The following is a 13,948-nucleotide window of genomic DNA, read 5'->3' as shown; positions in this document are numbered from 1 at the left end:
GATTTTTCATATCTCTTCTCTCTCCTCCAAGAAAAAACTCACACAAATAATGTCACACTCTCACATGGGGACGGCTGACCCTGCTAGGCTACAAAATATTTACTTACAAATGTGAGACATTCCATTATTCACAAAAGAAGAACATAACCACTGCGGTTAACATGGATGAGAGAATTAGGAAATTCCCTACAAAAGAAGAATTCACTGTAGAGAGTCTCCTGCTGGGTCTACGGGAATCTTCTCTGCATGGGGTACAGTAACACAGAGAGGTTAAGAGCCCCGGCTAAGTCGAATCCGATCCACCTGGGGTCAGAGGTGATGTCTTTCACTTAGTAGCTTAACCACTCCTGAGCATCTGTTTTTTCATCTGAAAATGTGAGAAACCTTATCGCTCTGAGATATGGCGCTGGTTACAGACTCCCCACGTATGAGTAGTAAGGAAAAACATGCACCGAATCTCTACTTCCATCATTGCTTCTGCTTCTTGTCGAAGGAGAAACTCCCAAGGAGTGAAGGGGGTGGGGGGAAACACAATACCAGGAAAACAGCACGGAAGATCCCACAAAAATATAACTTTATAGTTATAGTGAGAAAGTCTAAGATAGGGACGTCTATTGAATTACAGTCTATTGAATTAAATTTATTTAATTTTTTTCATTAAAAAACATTTAAAGTAATCTCTATACCCAACGTGGGGCTTGAATTCATGACCCCGAGATCAAGAGTCACATGCTCCACCAACGGAGACGGCCAGGTGCCCCGGAGAAATGTAGCTTAAATCATGGCTCTGCCTCCCCTCTGCTCTGCCCTCCTCCACTCCCCACCACGAATACTTTAAACCAAAACTTAGTTTCTGGATGGAATATGTATCGAATTGTATAAATTAAGGTCTTTACACGCCTTAGCAGTGTGTATACATACAGCATAATGTATTTTATTTGAAGGAGATAAAGAAAACCAAATGGCAAAATCTTAATGGAACTCTTAAGCTATTGATTCTCAGCCTGGATGAACTTCAACGGATTTTCCTCAAAGCACCAAAGGGAGAAACAAACAAACAAAACACCATTGGTTTTTTAATTTATTTCTTAAACTCACGTATTTTTGGCTTGTCCATCCTGGAAGCACATTTGTCCCACCAATGCAGCAGACTGGTCCCCCAAACACTGAAAGTATAAATGACAATAAAGAACACTAAGACAATATTATTAATTTTCCTTTTAGAACAACCATAGGATTTATTTTTCCTTTTTTTATTTATCAAGGAATTAATTGTCTTCATTTTTACATTGCTTCTCTTTGGTCTTTTTTCCATTTCTTTTTTTTTTTTTTTATTTTTTTAAATGTTTATTTTTTTGAGATAGAGGGAGAGCGGGGGAGGGGCAGAAAGAGAGGGAGACACAGAATTTGAAGCAGGCTCCAGGCTCCACGTTGTCAGCACAGAGCCCCACGCGGGGCTCAAACCCACAAACTGCGAGATCACGACGTGAGCCGAAGTCGGACGCTTAACCGACTGAGCCACCCAGGAGCCCCCATTTTCCCATTTCTTAAAGCCCCTATAAGATAGTAGGTATGAGAAGGAAGAGCTAGAATTTAATCAAAAGATTCTCAGTGGCCCATACTGTGCCACATAAGAACAAGAATCAGCCAATTGTGCAGCTTTTATTTGTTTACCATAGTTTAGGATGGGGGAGACTGATTCAGATATAGGAAGAAACCCATGACATGGAAGGGGACTAAGGTTGGGGAGGTAGCAGGAAGATGAAACTTACCCCCGATATTGGCACACCTTCCAAGGCCCCAGCTTTCTAATAAAATTTGGGAAAAAAGGATTATGAATAATCACAAACTACTGTCTCTAACAAAACTGCAACAGGGATGAACACGAATAGCAACATGCCAGAGCATGTGGGCAGACAAGACAAAGCAAGTGATTCAACTACATATGTGGTTCAGAGACAGACACTAGACATTTCTAGAATGACAAGAAGACACACGGCATTGGAGAATGGACGTCAAACACTGGACTCGGACTCAGGGGACGTGGGGTCTACTCTTGGTTAGTCAGCGTTAAGCCACTGAGCAGGCCGCTGAAACTTCTCTTTGCCTCAATTTCTTGATCTACAAAATGGAATCTAGGTAACAAGAAAGCCTGGGTCCGATAGTTCTTTCTATTATTGCCGTTAATAAGGAAAATGAATGCATCCTTTAAGATGAACATACACATAGCTATCAAACCAGCATGGAACATTCTCGTTTTGGAAGGCTGGATTTTACCGACTATCCTTCCTACCCAAACTACTCGAGAGAAGAAACACAAGCGCGTCTGGGTATTGGGTATTATTTGTTTATAGAGCCAACATCATTCTTCAAGTTTAGCTAAGCAACAGTTCAATTTAGGTCACGAAGAGCGGTTTTTATTTTGATCAAATATGGCCAGCATTCTAGAACAAAAATGAGATATAAGTGGCTGTGTATGTTACAGAACTTATTTAAAAAAAAAAAAAAACATATTCAACTAGGAAGAGCGCCAAACAAAAGCTTTGGACTGACTGACCCCTTAGTCTGCCCTTTGGGAGCCAGTCCCCCAGCCTCCGGGAGCGTAAGGTTCCCTATCTGCTCGAATGAGGGTAAGAACGGAAGCCACCTCACAGGGCTACAGTGATAAGGAAACAACAGCGTATATTTTTATGCTTCACAAAATAGAAAACATCTTCTAGATGGTGGATATTATTTTATTTCTTTCATGCTTTCTGCTTAATTCAAGACCTGCCATTTTTATGTGCTGTATACATTCTTAGAAAATCTGGACCTGGATAATAAGTGAAGGCTAAATTTCGCGAAGAACACAAAGTGAATCCGTAGGAAACCTAGAGGCTATATATATATCTTAATATACTAAGAAACTAAAAGAAGCCATTGCTTATACTATTGGAAGTTATTATCAGACTACCAGCAGGATCTGCTAATGTGCATTCAGGCACATAAAGCGCTCTTTTTTTCTTCTTAGGGAGGGATCTCCGGAGGATTCCTGGGAATGTCCTCTGGTGAAGCATGCAGAAAAAGGGACAGTGCATTTCCAACTAACTAGTCTAAAAGGCTGGTCAAGTTTCCTTTAAGACAGGCATTTAGGACATTTAAAAACTACATCTCATTTCCCTGTTCTGCTAAAGTCCAAAGCACATCACAACTGTACTTTGTCACGGGGAACATCAGAATTTCTCACTCTGGAAAATTACCTTAGTCTTCTATTTTCAAACACCACTTTCAGTCTTAGGGCAAACTTAAAAACAAACAGATACGAATGACTTTAAAGAAAACCTAAAGCTTGCCTAGAGCTTACAGTAATTTGGAAGGTCACGAGATTCTAGAAGAATCTGTTTAGTAAATGGACTTCTGTTTGTCTAAAACTAAATGGAAATGCACTGTATCTTTTCCAAATGAATGGGTAGCATAATTGGTGGGCAACCTACTCACCAGACTATGAGAGATTTTCTATAGTCAGCAAGGGGGAAAAAGGGGGACAGAAGCATAATATTTTAAATGCAAGAGAAAAAACTAGGCCAGTAAATGCTTTTTCAACCGTTCTCTAAAACTGTTTCTCAAGAATAAGTTCTTTTTTCTGACCCAAGTCAGTGTATAGGCAGCTATGAAGTCATCGAAGCACTTTTAGTATAGATGAGCAGTGCTTCCCCTTAAAAAAAATTCACGGTACCTGAGAAAGCTTTATTATAAGTGAAATATTTAAGAAGCCTGCTCAAGCTTTAGCCAGAGCACTCAGTATTTAACTCAATTTTTATTAACTCTGTAAGGAGAATTTCTAATATTTGTCATGAAATGTCTAAACAATATTTTTTTTTTTACAATTTATCTTAGACATATTTTTAACTTTTATCGTAAATTCTAGATTTTTGTGTTCAAATACCAGTTCAAATCCTCCTGGAGGTTTTTCATCCCTGATGCGTACTCAGAGATACTCAGTGATAATAAGCACGCTTTTTGCTAAAATGACTTTTTCTCTCGGTTTCAGTGAAATCGACAGAAAAAGGTGCATTATGGAAACCTGTTTAATTAGCAATCACAAATCAGAAAGAGACTGTTTGCTTTCAGTTTCTTTGCTAAAGTTTTTTTTGGGGCTGACAAAGAATCTAATATAAAAAACATGGTTTGGCTATTCAAAGAAATTCAACAGGAAAAAGAACACTAAAATGTGAAGACACCCTCCCATAAAATAGAAGCCGACACCACAACTACTAAAGTTTTTTTCAATTAAAATAATAAACCAGCTCAAACATTCGCAGGCCACCCTCTGTAGTTAGATTATTGCAGTAATACTTTAAAAGCAGAATATTCAAAGAAAAGCCAATTAAAGTTTATAAAATGCAAAATCAACTGGTAAGGAGGATTCTAAAATTTTTAAGTTATTAAACTATACAAACAGCACTAAATTCTCGTCTTACATACTACCAACACTTACAGAAAAGTCACAACTATCAAACTAGGAAAGCTAACACAACTGCCTTTGGAATTTTGAATAGTAAAGCTTTTTTAAAAATGAAATTTAAAACACTTTTTTTTTTTTTTTTTTTTACCATTAAGCCATAGATCTCAGAAGAACTCCGAACATTTGGCAGAACTTTCATTGGAATTTCAAAAAATCTGAAAAACAATTAAAAACTGCGTATTTAACACTATTTTAAATAAATATTTGGACGCATTTATATGTATTTAGAAGCGAAAATGTAAATAACTATTAGAAAATGAATGTATTGGAGTGCAGAGTTAAATAATAAGCCAGCAGACCATGGTTGTGGGTATGGATACTTAACATTCTAATTTGACACAAATCGATAAAAAACAAAAAGCACACAACACACAAAGTACTTTTCTAAATAAACCTAACCTTCCGAATCAAGACACTTAATTTGGCCTGTCTGTTATATACGCAACAATAGTCTCTTGTTTGAATACACAGTATATACACTGTAGTTAAAATACCAACAATTAAAGTTTGGTGCTCTGCCGACATCGGAGAAGAGTAAGATTTAGGTTATAAACAGGTAACGTATCTGGCAATTGCTTTTTAGGGCAAAACCCAACTCACTCGCAGAGCTCTTTATCCCACTCCAGAGAATGAATGTTGAAAAGCATCGTCCTACTTGCATTGGTTACATCCGTGCAATGGACACCTCCGTTGGCCCCTCCCGTCAAACTCTAGACAGAATAAACAGGACAGGACATGTTAAATTTGCACTAATTTGCAACTTAAATTACATGTCGTCAAGGGCTGTAATCAGGAGCAGAGTGCAGAAAGCAGGAGAATGGAACGTGCCAATTGTTGAATGTTCAGGTTTCTGGCAGTGTCTCACAGAAATATAATGCGAGCTACATACGTAATTTTACGTTGTCTACTAGCTACATTTAAAAAGTAGAGCGAAGTAACGAGCACTGGGTGCTGTACGGAAGCCAATTTGACAATAAATTATATTTTAAAAAATTTTTAAAAAAGTATAGAGAAGCAAGTGAAATTAATTTTAATGATAGCATATCTTTTATTGAACCCAATATCTCCAAAATATCCTTTTAATATAAAAAATTCTTTCGGAGACATTTTACCTATTGATTAATAAATTCTTTTATTTTTAAGTAGTCTCTATGCCCAATGTGGGGCTTACACTTGCAAGCCCCAGATCAAGAGTCACACACTCTAGTGACTGAGCCAGCCAGGTGCCCCAACATTTTACCTACTTAAATACAGTATATATGTTATAGTCACAGCACATGTTGATTCAGACCTGCCACATCTGAAGTTGTCAGTGGCCACACATGGCTAAGTGGCCACCATGTTAGTACAGCTTCTAGTCCATTGGTGGTTACACAGAAAAATCAGTTTTGTTTTCATGTCATCTTTGCAAAATGCAGTCTTCTCAGATTTGGCAAAGTGAACTATATTGACACGTCTGCCTCTTCAGGACCTTCCAGAACTCTGTGTTACTCTTTCTTTGTTTTTGTTTTTTGAGAATAACAATTCTCATTGGGCTGCGCCAACCCAAGCATATATCCCAAAAGCAGAGGTTTGAATTCTCTAGTGTTAATATCCTCAGAGCGGAGCTGAAAGGATTGCCGCTTTCTTTTGTGTGCGAGCGGTTAAGAGGGGAGGCGGGAACTGAAGCAGAGAAAAGGCATCTCGGCATCCCGTGAGCAGGTCCCCCTTGACCCACAGCAAGACGCGCTCCCTTGTCTCCTGCATTTCACAGTTGCCACAGCCTGCCTCACTCTGGTTCCAGGCAACTGATCGTCAGAACTATGTCAACTGTGACAGGCGTGAAAATGGTGGGCCATGAGAGTGCCACCCACGGCCGGCCGTGGCCAAGCAGAGAAGGCGCTGCTTCCTGGTACTGGTTCTGGAACATCTGCTCAGTGGGTGCGGTAAATGAGAACAGGGACAATATTCTCGCGACGCTCTCTTGAACGTTGAAAAATATAACCATACACTTACTGAAGTAATTACAAATGAAAGTGTGTGGGGGGGATTTGCTTTAAAATGATCCGTGGGGCTGGGGCGCCTGGGTGGCGCAGTTGGTTAAGCGTCCGACTTCAGCTCAGGTCATGATCTCGCGATCCGTGAGTTCGAGCCCCGCGTGGGGCTCTGGGCTGACGGCTCAGAGCCTGGAGCCTGCTTCCGATTCTGTGTCTCCCTCTCTCTGCCCCTCCCCCGTTCATGCTCTGTCTCTCTCTGTCTCAAAAATAAATAAACGTTAAAAAAAAATTAAAAAAATAAAATAAAATGATCCGTGGGGAGCTAGAGTATGTGAGTATAGTTGAAACAAGATTGGCCAGAGTTGACTGCTGTAGCTGGCCCACTGATGTAGAGGTTCATCACGCTATTTCCCTCAACCTTGGGGTATATTTGAAAACGCCCACGATAAAAATGACAGAGAACGAAAGAGAGAAAGGGAGAGAGAACATGTACTTTTAAGATAAATCTGGGAAATGTCTAAAATGTTAGTTTCTACTCATCCGTGTTCGGCTTAGGCCAAAAGATTAGACAGTGAAATTTCTACCATGATTTTTTATATTCTGGCTTAAATAAGAGACAGCTGTGTAATACTGAAAGCAAATGATAAAAGTCACATAGATGTTTATCATGTGAAATAGTTGTTGCATTTAAGAATGAACGGTGGAGGGGCACCTGGGTGGCTCAGCGGGTTGAGTATCTGACTCTCGATACTCTGCTCAGGTCGTGATCTCACGGTTGGGGCATCGAGCCCTGTGTCGGGCTCCGTGCCGAGCATGAGGCCTGCTTGAGGTTCTCCCTCTCTCTCCCTCTGTCCCTCCCTCACTCATGTGAGTGCAAACGTGTACACCCTCTCTCTCTCTCTAAAATAAAAAAAAGAAATGACCAGTGGAAAAGAATATATGATAGGCAAGAGAAAAAGACTACCTTAATTACTAATTACTAATTACCTAAATTACTTATTCGTAAGAGAATAGACATGACACATGGTTTTGGCGATCATCTTCCATTTTTACGGAAATAAAGCAAGAAAAACTAAGGAGGAAGTAAGGAAAAATGCCTCTTAAATGGAGGCTGAAATGTTAATTTTGCCAACTAAAATGTTTGAACTCTTAATAGAAAACAGGTGGTCTAAAAAATTTCTGAAAAGCTTTCTCCATGCATACGTTATATTTAAACATACCCAAATAAGCCATGAATCAATGGTCCCAAAAAGAGCTCTATCCTCTTCAACAGCCTTTTGAACTTTTCTCACATTGTCAAGGAGCCAACGAAGTTTCACGGCACTGAAGTAAGTGCTAAGTGGAAGGCCTGTCTTGGACTAAAAACAGTTATGAAGTTCAGCCAGCAAAGTGAATTCCTAACAGTTTAAAATAAAGCACCAACCCCCCCAAACGCAACAAATCCCAAAACATTCAATCGCGCTAAAGCCAAGCCCCCTGGTATTGTGGATAAAAATACTTTTCCTATCTTGTGGCACAGGAAGGCGTGTTCACGAACAAAGATCAGTGTGATGTGTTTGCAGTTCAAAGAGCATCCACGTTGCAAGGTAAAGAGAAAATTAAATGACACAGTACCCTGGGATCTAGAGCGTGAACACGTAGATGTTAGCTTTTGTGATGACTAGTACATGCAGAACCTAGTCAAAAACTCTGCTTTTCATTTTGTATTTCCTAAAAGTGATAGTTTAAACTATTAAAAATCAGGGAGTACATCAAATCATAGACTAACAACCACACCAGAGAATTTTGTTTCAAAACGTGGACGACTTAACAGCAATAGACTTATGTGTGTAAAAACTATGTCATAAACAAGTATATATATTTACACACATACATATTCAAATACCATAACATAAAGTAAGTGGAGAATAAAGTCGAGCTCAAGGACATGCCAGAGGAAAGCAACATTGAGTTGTTCTATAGAAGAAAAGAGTTGCCTCAACTCAGCAAGGACATGGAGCAAAGAGACGGTGGACCGACTAAAGGGTAAAGGGTCAGTATTCCTTTAGAATGGATCAGTCCAACTCCTACTTTTGTTAGTATATTAAATACTAGATTTATTTATAAAGGCTAAATGAAAGTGGTAAAGAAGATACATACATCAAAATAATGCAACTATCTTTCCCCTCCCCTAATCTTTGGTCTCCTCATTGATCACCTAACTACAGAAAATTCAAACCAAACCATTTAATACTTTAATGCACCCTGTAAGTTAAGACTCTCAACTCATGGTTTTCTAGCTTTCCTAGAAAAAATAAATCAATGCTCAAAAATAATGAAAGGAAATAATTTATGGGATCATTTCTCTTTGAAGGACCAAGGATCATCCCACAGAGCCAACAGTGAGGTAGTCCGTAATATTTCATTGTTATGACTTGGGTAGAGAGTGTAAAAGCGGCCTACAACGGCACCGAAGAGAAAAACATGCATCCCTTGAAGCAAAGTAACTGGAGGTGGGGATGAGGGTTGGGCAGGGTGACAAAGAGGAACAGAATAGGAAGTGGGTGAGGGTATATTCAGGACTAGCCTGAAGTTATTCGGGCAGGTGAGGGTAGGGAATGGTCTGTTCAATTGCTACAGTTAATGGGATCTGAACGCTAGTTTCAGAACCAAGAACCACTGCCCTAAGGGTCCTGCTGACAAATAAATATCAAGGGGATAAACAAACAAACACCCCAGAACTTCCTTTGGATGCTAGGAGAAGTTGGCCTTGACCTTGCTAAGAAAAATACCTTGCCAATTTCAAAAAAAATTCTCTCTCCCTTCATTTATCTGAAGAGAGCTCTGTATATGGACTGAAATATAGGCAATTTTTATAAGCTTCCTTCACATGAATAAAGTGGAAGAGGAGTTCGGGAGGAGTTGGAGTGACTTTTACTTTGTCCCTCTGAATCCAGATGCCTAAAAACTCCAAAGCATCCGGAACTTTCTTTGACAGATAGTAGAAACCAAGAAGGACAGATTTTGAAAGCATGGTTGAATTATAGGAAGCACGCCCTGGGAAGCATGGCTTAAGCCACTGGGACACTTTATAATCCCCTTCAGCCTATCGACCTTGGAATATGAATCCTCAAATCCACCACAGGGCAAGAAGACAGAAAGGTAAATACTTGAGTTACCCTCAATTATCTGCGGATAGCCTATAAAATGTATCCAATAATTACTGTGCGATAGGATATAGGGCCCGAATAGTCTTTCAGGTGAAATCTCTAAACCCTTTTTTTAAACAAGCATTCTTATAGTATACTTTTGAAGACATCTCTTACCTTGACAAAGTTATTATTTCCTGGAATTCTTTTACTAAGATTCTCAACGGTAGACTGGGTTCTTAGATCAAGCCACACTATAGACCAAAATATAATAATATATATGAAAAACTTCATTTAAAAAATCAGATCTTAATGAAATCACTGTCAAGGATAGGAGATCGATTAGTTTCCGTAAGCAATTAAAATGCTAGAGCTTTCAAAAGAAATTAGAAAATTAGAAATGAATGGGCATATTGTTAGAAAAAAGAATAAATTTATGAGGAAGAACTGAAAGGTTTTATGCAAAATTACAGCCCAAGTTAGAAAAATACAAACCTTAGGGCCCTTATTGTGTATCCTTTTTATAGGAAAAAAAAAAAAAACCCACAATGAAAAAATGTTTTGGATAGGCATTTTCTAAGAATGCAGGAGTACGGAGAAAATCTAAATGCTCGTCAGGCTAGTTGCCAGGGCAGAATTCACAGCTCAGGATCACCGTGCTGTGTACAAAATGGGTATCTTAGAAAACCTGGGAGCGATCTGTGACAGAGCAGAGCACCCGGTACCACTTACTGGAGGAAGAAGTAAGATTCAGTCTCTCACGTATGAATTGCTTATTTACATCAAACTCTTCCATTTCAAAAGTAGGCTACAGGCCAGAATCATTACAAGAACCGTTTAAAGGTCACCATTCTTGCTCCGTGCTAGACTGTAAAAAAATCTATTTTAAGAGCGCAACATCATTTATAGTAAGCAACTATCGTCCCCTTTCTGACCGTCTAGGAGAAGACATTTCTGTTCTGCTTCACGACAGAAGGCCTGAGAAAGAGATCGGGTAGTGCATAAAGCCACGATGAAGGGGAACCAACAGGACCGCAGAGTTTTGTTTGTCAGATTTAAGTTTTGTACTTAAACTTCTTGCACTTTTAATCTGTTAGTGGTCACGTGGTATTTTTAGGTACCGACTATGCTCAGGTGCCTCCTGAAAAGACTCAGGCCTGTGCTTTATTTAAAGGGCACACAGGCTTGCCCACCACACACGTGAATGTTGGCCACTCAACGCACAGTCTGGTGCACCCTGAACTAGCCGATTCCTCTCTCTCTGTTTAAAAACCAGCTGTTGTTTTGTTTTTTCATAAAAAATAAAACTAAAAAAATAAAAAAACCCGTTCTTTTCTGTAGTGAATTTTAATCCGTTCTTTCTGATCCCTTAAATTGTCACTTCCCTCATGGAGGGCCATCTGCGCTTGATTTTGACCAGTGGCTACCTCGGGACAGCAGACTGGTTTCTACGGGTGTGAAAAGCAGCAAGCACAGGCTGGTCACCACCGAGGAAACAGGAGGCAGAGAGGAAGACCGGGGGTTCCGAGGCCTAGAGGGCACGTGTTGCACCTCTGCCCACCACGCATCCCTCTCGCTCCCGAGCGCAGGATCTCAAACTCGGTGAAGCAACTCATCCCTCCCTCATCCTGAGCCGAGCGGTCGGCCTGCGATGCGACCCTCCTCCCAGCTCCAGCATCGCGTCCGCATCCCAGGGACTGGCTCAGCGGAGCGCGTGTGGTCTCATCAGCCCAACGGAGATCCGTGCTCAGTCTGCCGGACTCGCTCCTCCGCAGCTCTCCTCGGCAGTGTGGCCGGGCCTGCGGCCCCCAAGAAGAGAGAGCCGCATCGGCCGCATCTGGAGCCATCCCAAGAAAAGACAGACTCGTGGGGCATCCAGGTCAAAATGTCCGGGTCTAGAATCAAACAGCACCTGAACTAAGCGACTCTTGCGCTGCTGGTTCCATGAACAAAAACATTCTTGGTTGTTTTTTTTTTTTAAACTTGATTTAGTTCAGGTAGAGTCTTCCGTTACTTGCACTGTGATTGATGTAAGCCATTAGCAGCAGCCGCGTGGACTTGGCAAGAACTGCCATGCCCAGGGAACCGAGGCAGTCCACTTTTCAGAGGGGCAGTGTTGCAGGGCTCTGACAAAAGCAGACCTTCCTCATAGGCAAGCAACCCCAGGAGGTATTAACAGGAGTAACGGGGAAAAGGAGAGGAATGCAAGAGAGGGGTTTTGAGTCTGTTAATTAACAAACACATCTCAATTTTCAGTGTTTCAAGCTCCAGTGGGCCGGGGGTTTTCAATCACTTGAGTGTGTTTCAACTACCTACTTTTAAAAAATGAAACAGGGTGGATTAGAATGGAAACTAACAGAGTTCACGGAACTCAGTAAGGTAAGTATTGTGAAACTTCTGTTTTAGTTATGGGAGTTTGATGAGTCACGGTGTAAAATGTATTTCTTATCAAGGGACATGAACAAAGGACATGAAAGTCATTGTTCTAGGCTGTTGTTGAATGACTCAGAGCCTCCTAGATGAGCGCTTTTCTGTGTTTTAATGCAAATAATCATTAGGGAAGTTAAAGATGGACCCCATTCCCAGAAATTCTAGGATAGTAGATCCAGGGAGGGATCCCAGAAATGTGCCTTTTACATAGGTGCCCCCTTCCAACCCCCACTCCTTTAAGAAACACTGCTAGACTCCACAGCAGTGGTTCTTACCCAGAAAGCACATGAGAACCACCTGGAAAAATCTGAAATTACACATTCCAAGCCCTACCTTGCAGGATTCTGGTTCCAGGTGTATGCAAGGAAGGCCTGACTCTTTGTACTTTTGTTATAAACATCCCAAGTTATTCAGTATTATACTAGAACTTGAGAGCCTCTTTTTTAGGGCCTGGTCTTTAGGATATGGAACTTGTCCCAATTATTTCTTTAAAAACAAAACGACAGAGGGGCGCCTGGGTGGCTCAGTCGGTTAAGCGTCCGACTTCGGCTCAGGTCATGGTTTCGTGGTTTGTGAGTTCGAGCCCCGCATTGGGCTCTGTGCTGACAGCTCAGAGCCTGGATCCTGCTTCAGATTCTGTGTCTCATTCTCTCTCTGCTCCTCCCCCACTTGTGCTGTCTCTGTCTCTTAAAAAATAAATGTAAAAAAAAAATTAAAGAAACAAAAACAAAAACACAACGACAGGTAAACTCATGCCCAGGTGTCTTCTCTGAGTCCCAGTGGCTCTGTGACTCTACTGCTCCTTGACAACGACCACTTAAGTAACTGGGGCACTTTACTCCTCACTTGAGACCTTGCGAGTATCCAGAATGGAATGCACAGAATCAAACTCTCACCAAAAAGAGTCAAAACACTGGATGTCAAATCAGGAGACCAAAGTTGTTTGTCTTCTGACTTTGCCACCAATAAGCTACATGACTCAAGCAAGTCATTTTACCCTTTGTGGCCTTGATTTCCTGAGTATAAAACGAGGCAGTCAGACTAGATGGTCTCTGCAGTCTCTCTGCTGCCATTATTCCATGATCACAGAAGGCTGGCAGGTTCACTTTGTTTTCATAGCCCAGGAGTTCAAGGTAATTAGAATACATGGAATGAATTAGTACAACTGCCAAAGAGAAAAATGTCAGTGGTTGATACACTACCAAACAATTCACAAATGCTGAAAATTAATTGAATTAAGAACAAAAAAAAATTAGAAAACTCATTAAAGAAGCTAAGATGGCAGAATTAGATTGGCAGAATAAGAGACCAAAAGCCAAAGAGAAGGCCCCAAGCTGGAGGACTAAGCCCCTTGTGGAGGTAATTTCTGAGAACAATCAAAGGTGCCAGATCCATATCCGGCAGCGGTGGTCAATTTCAGTGGTCAATTTCCCCCGTCACGTCTGAGTCGGAAGGCTGGGAAGGGAGCAGGAGCCAGAAGAGCAATACCTGAGGAAGCGCCAGCAGCTGGAACTGAAGAGCCAGAGGGGACAACGGCAACCGGATCGGAAGGGCCAGGAGAAACTGGAGCGGCTGGAGCATTAGGAGAAATAATGGCAGTTCATGCTAGAGGTGGCCAGAGTCAAGGTCTGTGTTCTCTTGCTGACCGCTTAGGAAACGGTAGATCACTTGGGCAAGTTCATCAGAACGAACACTTTCTACACATTTGAGCGTAGAAAAGGAAAAGGAAGAGACATGGAGTAGAAGGGAAACAAAGGCAGTCTGGTCAGCGTCTCTGGTTCGGTGGACCCCGTCCGTGTGGACAAAGACCAGGTAAATAGGTGCTTCTTGTTCAGGATGACTCTTCCCCACCTGGCCACCTATCTGTGTCCTAGTTAGAAAAGTGGCCCAGGCTGGTTACTGACTGTTCG

The 13,948-nt window shown here is 41.1% G+C and overlaps 1 protein-coding gene across 7 annotated transcripts in view; it reads right to left on the bottom strand.

The window, feature by feature from the left end:
* The window catches only part of GK (glycerol kinase), a 77,126-nt gene that overhangs the window by 31,040 nt on the left and 32,138 nt on the right, over positions 1-13,948 (bottom strand). For 3 of the 7 annotated variants that reach the window (XM_027054691.2, XM_053202215.1, XM_027054694.2), the window contains exons 5-12: positions 13,527-13,610; positions 9,786-9,862; positions 7,701-7,838; positions 5,105-5,214; positions 4,593-4,659; positions 3,478-3,495; positions 1,773-1,808; positions 1,099-1,166 (exon numbers count right to left, since the gene is read on the bottom strand). In XM_027054691.2, the coding sequence (XP_026910492.1) occupies positions 1,099-1,166; positions 1,773-1,808; positions 3,478-3,495; positions 4,593-4,659; positions 5,105-5,214; positions 7,701-7,838; positions 9,786-9,862; positions 13,527-13,610 (598 nt within the window). The remainder of the gene's footprint in view (positions 1-1,098; positions 1,167-1,772; positions 1,809-3,477; positions 3,496-4,592; positions 4,660-5,104; positions 5,215-7,700; positions 7,839-9,785; positions 9,863-13,526; positions 13,611-13,948) is intronic. The other 4 variants (XM_027054696.2, XM_053202216.1, XM_027054692.2 and 1 more) reach the window with 3 other exon arrangements.

The sequence above is a fragment of the Acinonyx jubatus genome, chromosome X (assembly GCF_027475565.1).
Source record: "Acinonyx jubatus isolate Ajub_Pintada_27869175 chromosome X, VMU_Ajub_asm_v1.0, whole genome shotgun sequence".
NCBI classification, from domain to species: domain Eukaryota; kingdom Metazoa; phylum Chordata; class Mammalia; order Carnivora; family Felidae; genus Acinonyx; species Acinonyx jubatus.
Note: the sequence above shows the minus strand (reverse complement) of the source record. Positions and strands in the feature narration are given on the sequence as shown.